The sequence below is a fragment of the Brachycentrus maculatus genome, unplaced genomic scaffold (genome assembly GCF_059751285.1).
Source record: "Brachycentrus maculatus isolate JH-2025_06_01 unplaced genomic scaffold, ASM5975128v1 h1tg000004l, whole genome shotgun sequence".
Classification (NCBI taxonomy): Eukaryota; Metazoa; Arthropoda; class Insecta; order Trichoptera; family Brachycentridae; genus Brachycentrus; species Brachycentrus maculatus.
Genome location: NW_028280759.1, coordinates 4,215,270 through 4,231,092, shown reverse-complemented (window position 1 = coordinate 4,231,092; position 15,823 = coordinate 4,215,270). Strand labels below are relative to the sequence as shown.

Here is a 15,823-nt window from a genome sequence, read left to right as displayed (position 1 = left end):
TTTAATGTTATTTAGCCATGGGTTTTTTGTTGATTAGTTTCTCACGTTGTATTATTTAAAGTTTATTATTTATCAACAATTTTGTTTAACAAAGACGTTCTCCTCTACGAAATTTTATTTGTAATATGAGAATTTGTTTGAGTCCGCCTACACCGTATTGTAGTTGACGAGTCTGGCTATCATGCTGGAGGTCCCGGGATCGATTTTTAGTGAGATAAAATTATTTTTGTGTTTTTTTACTTTTAAATTTAAATAATTTTTATCCTTAAATGGTACCTAAAGCATAAGAAAAATAACCTTGCAATCATATAATTAACGATTAGTTCAATATTCCATCAATTTTATGCCGTGCCCTTTGCACCACTAGGTGCGGATGAAGGTAAGGAGATGAAAAATCGGTATGAGAAAGTTTAATATTACTTAACAATCATCCATCAAAATCTAAAATGTAGTTATTGATGTCTTAAAGTTTTAAGACTTATTCCAATAAGTAAATTATCCGCATATGTAAATTACATATGAAGTCAAAATTTCAAAAACATTCCAGAGAGTACCGTTATTATAAAATAGTTCATATTATTTTTTGACATCTCATCAAAGATGAAGAAGAATATAGAAGTCTGGGCATTTACGGGGCTGACGACCGTCATCGGCTGGTTTAAGTGATCACTTTACACACGTGTAACATTCACCAATTCTACCCATTATTGACTACTACATTATTACTACATTATTACTACACTACTCAAATTCTTGGAAGTTCTTTATATATGAACCAATTTAGAAACCTTGTTCTTATATCACTAGAACTTCACTAGAGACATCTATTGTTGTGATGTAAAGATGCTTTTTACTAAGCAGAAACTCTTATATTAGTATAAGTTTTATATTTGTGAACAAGTATTTGGACACACTCAAAATGTTGTAAATAAAATAGTTCATAAGTTATTTTTCAATAATAGTTGATCTCAAGAATGCGCTTGCTGTTATAGATAACGAAGCAAGTATTAGTTCCCCCTTAGTGTAGTGGCTAATGATAATAATGAAAAAAATGGCTACCATGATAGAGGTCTCAGAATCAGTTCCTAGGAGGGTCTAAATAAATATAACAGATTATATTATTTATTGATTTGGATTTAACTTTGTGGAATGACATGTTTAATCTTTTAAATAAATTAAACACTTGAATATACCACTTAATGATTTTTTAAAACTCACATAGTTTTAATTTTTACCAGAAGATGAAAACATCTGTAAGATTTCAAAACTAGTCGTATATATTAATTAAACTCATTAAGTGGTATTAACAGATTTTACTTTAATTTTAAGTAACCGTGGGTTAGTCCCTGAAACGCAAAACTTATCAACTTTTCTTCCTTTATTAATTAAATTATTGTAAGTACAGTGCCCTAAGCACTATGTTTCAATTAATGCCATAGTTTAAATTATAAATTTATGCAAAAATTAGAGTAAATTCATTATAATATCGTATTTTAAGGTAAAAATATTTATGCTTTATTCACTGTGTAACGTTTAAAAATCTACTTAGCTAAATTGAGATATCAATAAAAAAATATTGACATAAGTATGTAATTGAATGCAATCTGTTATCCATCGATAAAAATAATATATCGATGTTAATATACGTATATTCTTCGCATTCTTTTCTCTTTTTACAGCATATTTAATATTGATATTTATCTTAAAATGCTGCTTTAATTCTAAACTTGTAAAAATGAAGTCACTTTTAAAAATAATAGAACGTATTTTATTTGATTTCCTAATTTAGTGGTAAGAACACATACATTTTCTGCATTAAAATATTTTCGAACATAAATGAATATATGTATACATTATAAATATAATTTTTACATTAGGATTCCTATAACTCACGATACACCTTCATTAAAATTAAAATGCGCTGTTGAACTTTATCGTTATTTATTATTAAATTCATTTCAGTAGTTTTATTGTTTCAGTGAAGTTTCACCAGTTTATTTAAGATACCAACATTACGTAATCTGTTTATGTTTTTTTTGTATTTTTTAATATAAAACTTTTGATGGTGTTTGACTTTCATTTATTTATAAATAAAAACTGCTTTATGATTCATCCTGGTAACATATGTTAAATGTTAAATTCCTTTTAACCCTTTTGGTGCTGTGTGTTAATGAACTAGTGTAATCTTTGACAGTATTAAAACAATAATTTTTCGTTTATCACTCATAACTCACAGTTAAAAAAAATTTAATCGTAGTTTATTTCCGTGATTTTGATCAGATCATTTGAAAATGCTGATTATCGATCGATTTATTTATGTAAAACCTGCTTTATTTATTGTTTCGGCATTAACTTTGTGGTAAGACATGTTACAATAATTAAAGAAAACACTTTGTTTTTTACCACTTGAGTTAAACTCAAGTGGTAAAAAACAAAGTGTTTTCTTTAATTATTATTAAAACCTGATTCTTCAAAATTGAAAATTTACATCTTAAATACTTGCAAGTTGAAATGAAACTTGAAGAATGAAATGTTTCAATATGACAAGATTAATTATTAGAATGTCAATTGTCTCAACCCGATAGAAATTAGTATTTTTTTTTCATTAATAAATTTTAGAAATTCTTTAGTTATTGATAAATTATTTTCTTACATAGCAGATACTAAAAATAAACGAGCATTGAACTTTATGTATACAAAGTCATTAAAGGGTTAGAACCGGGTTAGTATGACCTTGCTTAGTATGTGGTTATGAATTGAAATGTTTATTTTTAATAAACTTTTTTGTTTGTTTTTTTGTTTTTTCAACAAAGGACGCGTGCAATTAACAACTTACGTAAGCTAATACGAGTACGAGTATGGAATCTCGATTGCAGTCAATTTTGTAGTTATTCTCATATTTCTCATCTTTAGTACTTACTTTTTCTTCTATATATCCTTTCCCATATAACAGTAATGTCCCTGATCTCTTTCACTCACGTCATCTGCATTCCAACAAACATAGTTCACTACTTTAACCTTATTACCCTGCTTTCGTATAATCACGATCTGTTTAATACTCCGTCGAAACGATGCGGTGCCGTATATATTTTTATAATATTTTATAATATATTAAAAGATATACATAATACATACATACTTACATAGTATTTAAATAGGGATAAAAGCCAAAAAATAATGTTTTACTAGATCTGAGAAAATAACTTAATAAAACAATTTTTTTTTTAAACGTAAAATAACGTTTTAAGCATACCTACTCATACAAAATGGAAGCTCTATAATTTATTTCATGAAATCTGTAAAATATTTTTTCAATTAAGTTGTTTTGAGATATTCATTTCACTCAGCGTAAATTTTCAATAAAAATCATAAATTATTCAAATTACATGTTTATTGCATTCATATCACATTAATGCCAATACAAAAGTATTATTTATACTAATAGGAATAATCATACTTAAGCTTATAATATGACATTGCAAATAACTTAGTCTAGATCTAAGAAAATGCTATCATCGATAATAAATTAAATCGAAATGATGGTCACCCTGACGACATAGGTAAGAGGTGTTAATTAAAATAATAATAGATGGAATTTATATAAAATTATTAATAATACTTAATACTTCCTTAAACTATTTCGTCATTTAACTTAATATAATAGATTTTCAATACGCCTGATTTTGCCATGACTTAAAAATCCTCGTTTGCCAGAAACTCAGGCTTTAAAATACTAGCAAATTAAATTAACTAATGACTCCATTGATATTAAATTATAAAGTAATATTATATGTATCTACCCATGTTTTGTTAAACCCTATAATTAGTCTTGTATAGCGAACAAAGACATTCACAACATTTTGGGTATATTAAAATCCTGGTTCACAAATCTGGGTTTCTCCGCTTATGAGTTATTTTTTGACATTTTGACATCTCGACGTAGATGACGAAGAATGCGGAAGTCATTTGCAGGACTTATGGGCTGGTTAATTGATAACTTTATTAACACCATTCTTCCCATGATTGACAAACACATTACTCACGTTTTTGGACGTTATATTAATGCTTTAATCGAAAAAATCAACCATATATCACATGAAAGGCATCATTTATAAAAAGCCTGAAGCGTAATATCTGGTACATTTTTCAAATTCAGGCATTAATTAAAGTCAATTCATAAATATTGCAATACTATTTTTTTCTGAATATACACACATCACAAATCTCATGACGAGTGTGGTTGTCGATCATGTATAAAATGGTGAATGTATTTTTAACCCTTATCTGCTCCCAATGGTGCATTGGGCACTGCATCGTTTTGACGCAGTGTTATCTTAATCGTTAATTATATGAAGGCAAGGTGATCACTCCCGCACTTCAGGGACCAGTCCAGAGTAATATTTAATAAATATTAGAGTGTAAAATCACTAATATTTATTCTCACCCCCCTAGGAATCGAACCTGGGATCTCCAGCACGGTAGCTAAACACGCTGACCATAACACCACGGAGGCGGACTAATTGGTGACTACATGGTGAATGCAAAACGTGTATAAAGTGATCAATTTTCTAGCCTATGACAGGTAATAAGCCCCGTAAATACCTATACCTTCATATTCTTCTTCGCCTATGTAGAGATGTCAAACAGATAAAATTATATCTGGTAGTTACATATATAATATTATATAATCATATTTATTTAATCCACGTGTTTGGTTTTGATATTGCTCCTCTGGCTCGCTAACCGGCAGTTTACTTTTTGTATTTAAGCTTGGTGAAACCATCGTCTAGGGATTCGGGATACTTGACTCTGGTCATCTTGGGCCGGAAGCCGTTCTCGTCGGCTGTGAAGGTGACTCTGTAGAGGACGCCATCAGGTCCGACGTACTGGTAGAACCCTGATGTGGCGATTCCTTCCTCGGGGGTGTTGGCGTTCTTCACGAAGGCCTTCTCTTCGGCAAGAATCTTGTTCTCCGTTTCGTACCTTATCGGAAAAAATAATAATTTATTAATGTCAACAACAAAAAAAAGTAAAAATCAGAAGGATGAATAAAATTAAATTTTATTGAATGTGCTATATCCATGTATTACTATCAAATTACTATAAATACAATTTATGGAAAAAATAAGTAGAACTGCAAGATCCAAACACATCAAACCAAATCTAACGAATACGCCTTTTAGTCAAAAAGAACTTTGATTATTATACAATAAAGTATTATAACCTACTTCCATTATCCATTAAAACATTAAACAAAGAAACTTAATACAGAAGAGATGTTCAGAAATAGGAGGAGAGTAGATCTCAAATAGATCGCATAGTTTGGCCGTGTCGGATTTGAGTGCATGTCATTTTTATAGTTTTATAAATAAAAATTGCAAAAGCGCCCTCAGCACGGATTAACTCAGTGAGGGCACATTAATGTTATTTAAAATTATGTGTTTTATGAAGTTTATAAATAAATTGAATAAATAAACCAATAAATAACGTATCATTAAAAAAACATCAATATAAATTTTGATAAATGAAATAATTTTTGTGGCGTATTTAATCTGATTGAAATAAACATTCACGGTGGTTATTGTTTAAATTTACGATGATTTAAATCAAATAGCTATAATTAATAACGTAGTATCAAATGGTGGTGAATTACTGCAAAGCCTTCTTTAAATTACTGCTTTATTACAATGAAATGATGAACGACATACGATAAAATTATTGTTTTTTTTCAAAGGCTCCAATTTTAATAAATTTAAAGAAAAAGTATTCCACTTCACATTAAACGATTAGTTTTAAACAATGCTTTATTAAATTATATTTAAAATAATAAATAAATTGTATCTGAATCACATATGTTTCAATACCTTAATACACTACGCTACAATTGAAAGGAATCTAATAATCATTACGATTTAAATCGAATCTATAACGTAAAGCTCTAAGTTTATTACATTGAATAATACTAGTTTGTTTATGGCGATCATTACACGTGTCTCTATAGTGATATTACTTATGAGGATGATAATTAGGTTGTATCTCTATTATTACACCTGTCCCATAACACTGAAATTATAACCGCCTCAAGTGGTTATGAAAATATAGTAAAGATAACGCCTTTATAGGTCTGTTTCAAGCTTGTTCGACATCTCAGAGAAGGTGGATCTGCGATATTCATTTCCAATATGAGTATAAGTGCCTTTACGTATATGCGTAGTGATATTATCAAGGAAAATAAATAAAGCGTTATTGTTTTCATTGTCATTTAAATGGACTTGACATTCTCTATAAACATCAATGTTATAATGTCGATTTTATAAAATGTGAGACTCGCAGTAACCTTTTGTGTTTAGTGCATTCGCAGTGTGAACATAGGTGGCGCCTATTTCAGAATAATGAATTGTTGTACTTGAGGTCACATATATATCATAAAATTGAATCATTCAATGACTTGCGGAGAAATTTATTAAACATTTGAACTAATACACAGGCAACTTATATAAAAGGCTACATACAATTTAAGACTTGAATCCATTGATCTTTTTTTTGGGAACTTATTTTATCATAATATTAACGCAGTATTAATTCAATGCATTGATTTATGAACTGAAATGATGCGGGTATGCAATCTCAATGTAAAAATAATATCATTCAAAATATAACAATGTTTTCTGCTATTGTTTCATGCCTTTTCTTATTTTTTTTCATTTTGAAATACAGGTACATGTCCTTAAAAACCATATTATGTTTTTAAATAATATCCTCTTATGTCCATTTCTTCATGCATCAAAGTCTCTTAACTATTAGTTTCTTCTATGGTATTTTAATTTTTTTCATTGAAAAAAATTGAAATTGCCAGTATCCAGGTAACTAAGTACGTTTTTGAAGCTCAATTTCCACGATTTGCACGATTTATCACGAGTCACTAATCAACTTACAGTAACTTAGAGATTTTTGAAAGTGAACTGTCTTTTGACAAAGCGAGTTATGCAAGAGAATTTATTTTTCGATTCCATTTTATTCCTAATTTAACAATTTTTTTCTTATTATGTTAAACATAGACGTTAAATTTTTAAACGTTCTACCGATTGCCGCCATTAGCTAAAAAAAACTTAATTTTTAACATAGCGTGGTTCGCAAGTAGACTATTTAATTGATTAAAATACATTAAACATTTTTTAATTTAAGAGTTCTAATACTTACAAGTAATTGAATCCTGATTCCTTGAGGTCCTGATCCTGTCTGATGATTTTGTTTCCATTATTGATGTATTTGATAGTCGGGTAAGGAGTCGTCGTGGTGGTAGGTTTCACGGTAACAGGCTTCTGGTCGCTGGCAGCCCCATCTAGCTGGCCGTCGTACTGGTGCTTGTACCTCTCCCAGTCTCCGCTGTAGGGTCCGTACCCTCCATCGTAGGGGTAGGGAATGTGGACATACTTTCCCTCGTCCTTTGGTCGGTTGTATCTATGAGAATTATCAGAACTGTTTAGGAACAGAACGTCAAAACAAAGTAAACATTTTTTATTAAATACGTTCAACCCAACGCAAACCAAAGATGTATTTAAATATATATGGATAAGTCGATTATATTATAATAATTATTAAAAATACTATGGATAAACAAGTCATACCGAAAAATCTAATAATATATTAATTAAATTTATATTATTTCTCGACATGTCAATGCAGATGAAGAAGAATATGGAAGTCTGGGCATTTACGGGGCTTATGACCGTCATAGGCGGGGTCATAAGTAATCACTTTATATACATGTAAAATTCAACGATTCTACCCATGATTGATAACCACACTATTCCAATTCTCGGAAGTTGTATATATAATATATATATATATATATATATATATATATATATATATATATATATATATATATATATATATATATATATATATATGGTTCAATTTCGAATCACAGTGCTTCATTTTACACTAGAGACATCTATCTGTTTAATGAAAGATTTTTTGTCATAAACAACAATGACTCCTCTAATAAGAGATAATCCAGATTTGTGAACAAGGATTTGGACATACTCAAAATGTTGTAATTAAAATCAACATGACACTAATGTTTTGACTACCGTAACTCGTATATATATACGGTATAACAAATATTACCACTTTGATCTTATGACCTATTGATTATTACATTTCTTAACATGTGTATATTATTACATCATTTAAGTAAAAGTTGTTATTACTAACTATAACTCAATTTATTACTTTGTATTTCTCATATTACTTAAGTTACTGCTTATGTTTTACAAGTTATTACTTATGTTTTAACTATCTTTACCGTGTATACTTCCGTGTTCACTATGTTTTTTTTTAAATTTATAAATTTAATCATTTTACCCGTATTAAATTAAAGATACCCTCATTTCTGAGTTTTTTGCCCTAAATTAAAAGAATATGCCTAATTTATACCACGTAATAAATAAATAAAAAGTGATTTTTTTCTGTCATATCCAAGACTTATATTACCTGAAGTTTATTTTAACCTTATGAGATAAAAAAAAATTAAACGCATCTAACCCTCATCGGTAGCCAGTGGTGCATAGGGCACTACTGCAAAGCGATGGAGTGTTAATTTGATTGTTAATTATATGAAGACAAGGTGATCAGTCCTGCGTTTCAAGTAGCAATTAAAACAAAAAAAAATATTTAAAAAGTGTATAAAACACTTTCATTTTATTTTGAACCCTCCAAGGAATCGAACCCGACACCTTCAGTTTGGCGTCCATATGTGCTTACCACTATGGAGGTGGACCTTTTATTTTATATCATGTTTTTATGACAAAAATATACTTTGTTGTAAAGAAATATTCAATCATATATTTTTATGAATTAATTTTGATTCCAAAATAAATTCGATTTCCACCTGTGTAATAAATTCACCTCTTTGAAATGGGGAGCAAATATTCCAATCTCTGGGGTCTTTGCCCCTGTAAAAAGAACGAGTCTGCTCGCTCTTTAAATCGTTTCTGCTCCTTACGGAGGAAACCTATTGGAATTTCGAGGTTAATCCTTTAACGTTTTATTACGGAGCTGATCGTAAAATTTTAAGAATGGTCAATATCGGCAGTAAGTGAAGACGTTTTACAATATCGGATGTACCTTATCGGTTGTTGGTCTTTTAAAAGTCTAGGTCATAATACGATGATGAATTGGACTGTAAAAAAGATGGGTAAATATAAAATAATTTTCTCTCGGAATTCGCAAAGAAATTGATTGATTGACAGGGTTTAGTTCCCATTTGCATAATGATACTGCAATTACATATATCACATAAATTAATCAAGCCTACATAATATCCTTACAACCCACATACAAAAGTAAGGTTCCTCTTTAAAATAGGATCGTTTCAATAAAGTATGAAATTACTAATTTTTTCGTCTAGGTATACAGTAAGTGAGCATCTTTGGGTTGCCGCTCATTTAGTCCTGGGTACGAATCCCAGTCAATACAATATTTAGGTACATTTTCAGTGTACTTTTATACTTTTTTAATCTTCCTTTTTTTTACCTTAATATCACGATTAAATCAATGATATCCTTTTTTTCGGTATTACCGTTTTATTACTCTCAATCAACGATATCCCTTTTTTCACTTTTATCGTTTAATTACTTTTTATTTAAACAAAAGCATTGTTTCCTTACTTTTTTACTTATTCAGCGGGTAAAAATGAAAGAAACCAGGGTAATTTTTTGTACAAAGTGGGTACTCAATGTTCACAATATTTAGAGTGTGTCCAATTATAGGAGTTATTTTTCATATTATTTTGCCTATGACGTTGTAAGCCCCGTAAAGGCCCAGACTTCCATATTCTTCTTCATCTATGTTGATATGTCAAAAAATAATGCTTTTAGTTCGTTAGAATTTTTGTTATTTAATAAATTAATAGTGTCTCAAACTTTTTGTGTGTTGAATTTAAATTTAAAATAAGTAAACAATGCTGCAATAGTCATATAATATACATACACAATTTCTCATAACAAAACACTTTAACTGAATTTACTTTATAAGTTATTGAAGAAGATACAAAATCACCTCTCTTGTATGTAATATTGAAATTATTCAATTCCTTTAGCAACTTTTAGTGCAAAGGTCACTGCTTCGAAACTGGATCATTAATTCTACAAAAGCTTAGATATCAGTATTGGACTTGTAATTATTTTTGTTCCTTAAAATTATAGAAGCTTAATAAAGGAATTTGATTAAAAATGCCCTTAACCCATTGATCAATAAGGAAGATTATTTTTTTAAGAAAGAAAAAGTCTTTAATTTAAATTTCAATAACTAAAAACGTATTTTGGGCAAAAAATTGAACTTTTTTAATCAAAGTAAAAAGAAATTTTTTTTTTTCATTCATTCGTTATTTTTTTTTCTCCATTTTATCAAACCTACACTATTCTTAAGTCCGAGTAATCACTCGCGTGACATTTTTCCAAGTGAAGCGTTAATTAAAAATCCTAACTAAAAATAATGATTGTTATCTTATAAAGTACTAATTATACATCTAAAAATAATTTATTATATAATCGTGTTTTGTCCATTACAAATAGTTAAAAATCAAGAAAAACGATAAAACAATTTTCTATTGATTTCCAATGTATCTTTGTTAACTATTAACCTTCAGATAAGTTACCAACTAAAACAAATCAATTACGTAAGCATCCAAATCTCACAATAAATCAACTAAATCTTTTTAGATCATACACATAAAAAGTGATCTAAGGAATCCCAATCATCGTCGCGGCCCCGACCTTTAGAAGAATTGGCTGGAAATGGCGTTTGACGTCAGCTCTTGCACATTTTAGAGCCGAGATATTGTAAACCGTCGGGTTTATTGGAAATGAAACATTTACAGCTCGCTCGCTTACCGTCCTTCCTGGCTGTACTTCTCAGGGATGTATCTTCCGCTATTGTCCCCGGCAGAAGGGAACGCAGCGAGAGTCACCAAAGCCAACTGAAACAAAAATAATGCAAGTTTAAATAATTGAAATTGTTATTATTATTATAATTAGTTTTATTATATTTTTTAAGGAACAACCTGCAAAGCCTCTGTTTTAGAAGCTTGTCTACAGGAAGGATAGTTAGGAAAGGGATAGTTTTTGTAAAAAAAAACATTATGGACAAAAATAAATATTTCTTAAATTCATTTAGCAATTGACTGGAATCTAACCCGCAATGCCAGTTTCGCAATAGGGCGTCTACCCGACTACGTCACGACGCCTGTCAATAATTTTTTTTTTATTATTGAATGAATTTGTTATTTACGAATAAATTTATTTTTAACAAAAATACTTCGATTTCATACTATTTCTGTGAGCCTAAGCGGATCATTATTAAAAATAGCTATCGAATTATAGTAGACAGGGTTCGAACTCGAAGAACGCGGGACTCTTGAATCAGAGTTTCTGACGTAAGAGTCCGCGATATTAACCACTGGACCACAATCCGGTATTAATTTACCTTCCTGATTTTTCTATTTTCTTATATATTTTCATTTCATAATCAAACTTTAACATAAAAATAAAATAAAAACCTTTATCGAGATTACTTTTGAGTTTATAAGTGTAAATTTCTAAAACTATAGATGTCCTCATCAACGCGTGAAAATACAAACTAATAGTTTTTATTAATAATACAAACAAATAGATTGTATATTCAACTTTTATAATATCAAAAAATATTTAATAAAAATACTCAATTTTTATATTTAAATCATAGTGCTATTCAATAAAGTTAATGCCAAGTTAATAAATAATATTAAAATACTTATTATACGTTAATTTTTCAACAAAAAAGGCTGACTATAAATTGCACCCACCATTTAGTTAAGCCGCAATAAATTATTTTTGTCAAAATCACATTAAAATTGAGAATATTTATTCAAATTCCTACATTATTATGTAAACAACTAGATATTTGACTATGGTCAACATTTACTTTTTTACTTTGTTACCATGACTTTTTAATCATGACTTCTTTTGGTTTATGGTATATTTCTATCCAGCTTTAGTTTTTTTGTCAAATTATGAAATGTATTTAGCTAGTAATACGTAATCCGCAATCAAATTGGTGCACTAATTGGCCTGATAAGCTTTCATTGATAGAATACAAACCATATTAAGTAACATATCATTTTAAAGTGGTCATTTTTCCATTCTGTATTTTAATTCGATCGGCTAAAAAAATCTAGTAAAAATTACTTTTAAATAAAAAAAATAACAAAATACGACCACTGTTGTTATTCTTATTCTTATAATCTTTTTAATATCTAAAATAAAAATGAGAGTTTTTCGTTTTAGGTTTCCGAAAATGTCAAACGTAAAGGTAAAAGTGAAAAATGTTTTTGCCCAAAAACTTTTCCGTAATGTTGCGCAAGGCAAAAATTTGATCCGTACATCCTCTCCCATTCATAAATCCACTCTGGACATCCCACATTTTGTCCTTTGTTATGGTTCTCACTCTTTCAATAAGGATTCGACCATACATCTTACCAAATAGTAAAGCTTTTTATATTTATAAATATATATTGCTTACTGTAATATCACAAGTTATTAATGAGATTAATTTACTTTTTTTTCTTTTAAATATACTTTTTTCTTCTCCTAACACTTATGTATACCCAAAGATGCATATGGATGCAGTGTCTTGACCATTAATCGAATAAATTGACCGTTATTTGTAAGTTGCTAAGTTCTCTATACCTTGTACCAGTCCAGAATGTTACGAGTATTTAAAAATTATGTAAATGAAAATCATTTGCATTTTTCAACCCCCTGAAAATTGAACCTGGGACCTCCAGCACGGTAGCTAAACGTAATTACTACTGCACTACGGAAACGGACCTTAACTATGCAATACTTTTTTACAATGAATTGATTATCTTAAAACGTCAAGAATTATATTTTTATACTGTATAACACATCATTAATTTAAGCGAACTTTGTGCTTGAAAAATAATACTAAAAATAAACTTTTACAATTTTTCTTCCCACATTTTTTTTAAATACTTGAAACTTTTTAAGTAAATGAAATTAAGATTCGTTATTTTATAAATTTTAATAAATTTTCACGAAAAATATTTACTAATTAATCTAGATATTTTAGTTTTCGAAATATTTTCAATTATATAATCGAAACATTAATTCCTCGACCATTTGATAATTTGTAAATTGTCCGCCTCCGTAGTGTAATGGTCAGCACGCTCGGCTACCGTTCTGGAGGTCCCGGGTTTGATTCCCAAGGGGATGTAAAATAAATACAAGTGATTCAATATTACCCTGGACTGGTACCTGAAGCGGAGGGCTGATCACCTTTCCTTCATGTGTAAAAACGATCAAGATAACACTGCGTTTATATGATGCAGTGCCCTATGCACCATTGGGTGCGGATAAGGGTTTATTATTTGATAATTATTGATAACCTAACAATCAACACTTAATGTAATGTAATTCATCTTTATTTACAAAGCATCATGAATTTAAATATTAATCATCAGTTCAAGCGAAAAATGTGTGACTCAACAATCCATTTCTTATAACTTGAGCCTATTATGTAAAATGTGTAAAAGATGTCTAAAACCATTACGGCTTAAGTTACAGAAAAGAACAAAATATTATAATTTAACCAACAAATGCAATATTCGATAACCAAAATACTATTTTTTTCTATTATTTCATACATGTTTAAATTTTCTTCATGTTTAAATAAAAAATTTTAGTCACCAGATTAGTATGAAGACATTTCATAAACTAGAAAGTCATCGTTATGAAAAGTAATTTTATGTATTTTCAAACAATAAAATACTCTTGAATCCCTAATACTTTTCATATAAAATAATCAATTAATAATTGCTTTAAATAGTATGTTAAAACTTCAACACTACATTAAATCGAAATGATTTCTTTCATTCCTAATTTATTTTTATTTATCCATACTTTTTAAAGTACATACAAATGTTAATCACCTTTAAATCACTTTATATTTTGATATTTTATTCATATTATGACTTCAATCAGTTACCCATTATTTTTTTTTTAATTAATTAATAAAGCATATTGAAATAAAGCGTAATATCTTATTACGATATGTAATATATATTAAATATGGCTTTAAATTAATATTTCGAAACTGTGCATGATCGTATGTGTATTTATATACCTATACTGCACGAAATAATCGAGTGGATAAACGCATTTTAATATTACGCTACCAATCAACAGGCAATTTGTGTTTTAATTGCTTAACTGAGAAGCATAAGTGAAAACAATTACAATATAAATGGAAGTTTATTCGTTGGTATAATATAACAAGGCTATTCCGAAGGATCGTTCAAAACCACCACGCACTTGCCGTTTTGTGCCGTACGACAGTTTGGTCGCAGGCGGGATATAAATATCGTCAATGATGCCCTTTATTTGAAAAGTAACAAGTTACTTTTTCTATTATGGTAATTAAAAAAACTGTTCCAAATGACGCCAAATAAAAAAATTTGGACATAAGTTAGAATATCGACACGATAAAAATATTATTCTCATATAAATTTTCATGTAAATAAATATGATCTCAAGTTTTATAGGTTAAATAATTTTCTTATACCTATTGGTATAATTCAACCGTTAATATAATATCTACTTTTCCGTCTCCACAGTGTAGTGGTTAGACTGTTGTGATTTCGTTTCAGGTTCGATTCACAGGACGGTTAAATAAATATAAATCATTTTTCACTCTTTTATTAATTGAATATCACCTCAAGCAGAGGACTCGCAATCAAGTTATTTACTATCGAAATAACATATCTACGATACAATATACTGCCCTATGCACCATTGGGTGTGAAAACGGTTAGAAGAAGAATAAAAAATATGAAATTGGTGACATCAAAACGACTTTGTAAAATGTTTTTTTGAAAAATTTGTATCGACTTTCACATATTAGTCAAATGCACAACTAAGTAGGTGAGTTAATAAAAATTATGTGGAATAAAGAGATAAAACTGTTTCGAAGCACAAACGCAAGATAATTCAGTTTTTTTTTAATAAGTACCTTAAATTTTTTTTAAATTCGTTAAAATATTATGCAGAATAAAAAGACAAAACTGTTTCGAAGCACAAACGCAAGATAATTCGTTTAATTTTATTTTAAGAAATAAGCGCCTAGTATTTAAAAAAAAATCGATAAAATATTATTCGGAATAAAGCGATAAAACTGTTTCGAAGCACAAGATTCACTTTCACTATTCAAAGGACTATAACTTACCGTGACGAAAAAGTACAGCATCTTGACACACAGTTAGGTTCGCCGCACCAGAAGTTCGTATACAAGTATGGCGGATCACAGGGTAGTGGGAGCTCGACTCGAGAATGGCGAGTGCAGGTCACAACAAAGGTCCGCGGAAATAATAAGTGAACTTCCGACGCAACAAGAGCCCAGAGGTGTGGAGAAGTGTGGACTTATCGTACCGACGCTTGCGATCGAGTGATACTAACCTTGCCCATGCTCTTACTATTTATACGCGACCGGATCGAAAAAAACCGCAGAGAACGATGCAGATATAAAAATGATACTAAAAGCTCGGCCGCACTCTGACAAGCGGGGCGCAGCGAGACAAATATTTGTATGTAATAGTATACGCATTTAGAAAAACCGACGAGGAATTCTCGCGAATACAGTATATGCAAATGAACCCTTGGCGCCTCACTCGACCGGGCGATTTTGGTGGCTTTCCATTTTAACGCCGTACATATTACACTACATACCTTCGATCCGGTTGTTCCCCTTAGACGCAGACATGGAT

General features: G+C 29.6%; 1 protein-coding gene across 2 annotated transcripts; it reads right to left on the bottom strand.

Moving 5' to 3' along the window:
* Positions 1-3,373: 3,373 nt before the first annotated feature.
* On the bottom strand, positions 3,374-15,522 carry LOC148313977 (larval cuticle protein LCP-30-like). 2 transcript variants are annotated; one of them, XM_088277730.1, is made up of 4 exons: positions 15,286-15,522; positions 10,899-10,984; positions 7,201-7,479; positions 3,374-4,983 (listed from the first exon to the last, which is right to left on the bottom strand). In XM_088277730.1, exons 1-4 carry the CDS (start codon positions 15,304-15,306, stop codon positions 4,752-4,754), a joined length of 618 nt encoding a protein of 205 aa, XP_088133856.1. In that variant the 5' UTR covers positions 15,307-15,522; the 3' UTR covers positions 3,374-4,751. The 2 variants fall into 2 exon arrangements, with proteins under 2 accessions (XP_088133856.1, XP_088133864.1); XM_088277738.1 differs by having other exon boundaries at positions 7,201-7,461.
* Positions 15,523-15,823: the final 301 nt, after the last annotated feature.

Bases quoted from the DNA above. Each gene is read 5' to 3' on its own strand.
- LOC148313977 (XM_088277730.1), bottom strand. From the start codon at position 15,306: ATGCTGTACTTTTTCGTCACG. The intron at 10,985-15,285 runs GTAAGTTATAGT...TTTTTGTTTCAG, and splicing joins TGCTGTACTTTTTCGTCACG to TTGGCTTTGGTGACTCTCGC. The intron at 4,984-7,200 runs GTAAGTATTAGA...TTTTCCGATAAG, and splicing joins GAATCAGGATTCAATTACTT to GTACGAAACGGAGAACAAGA.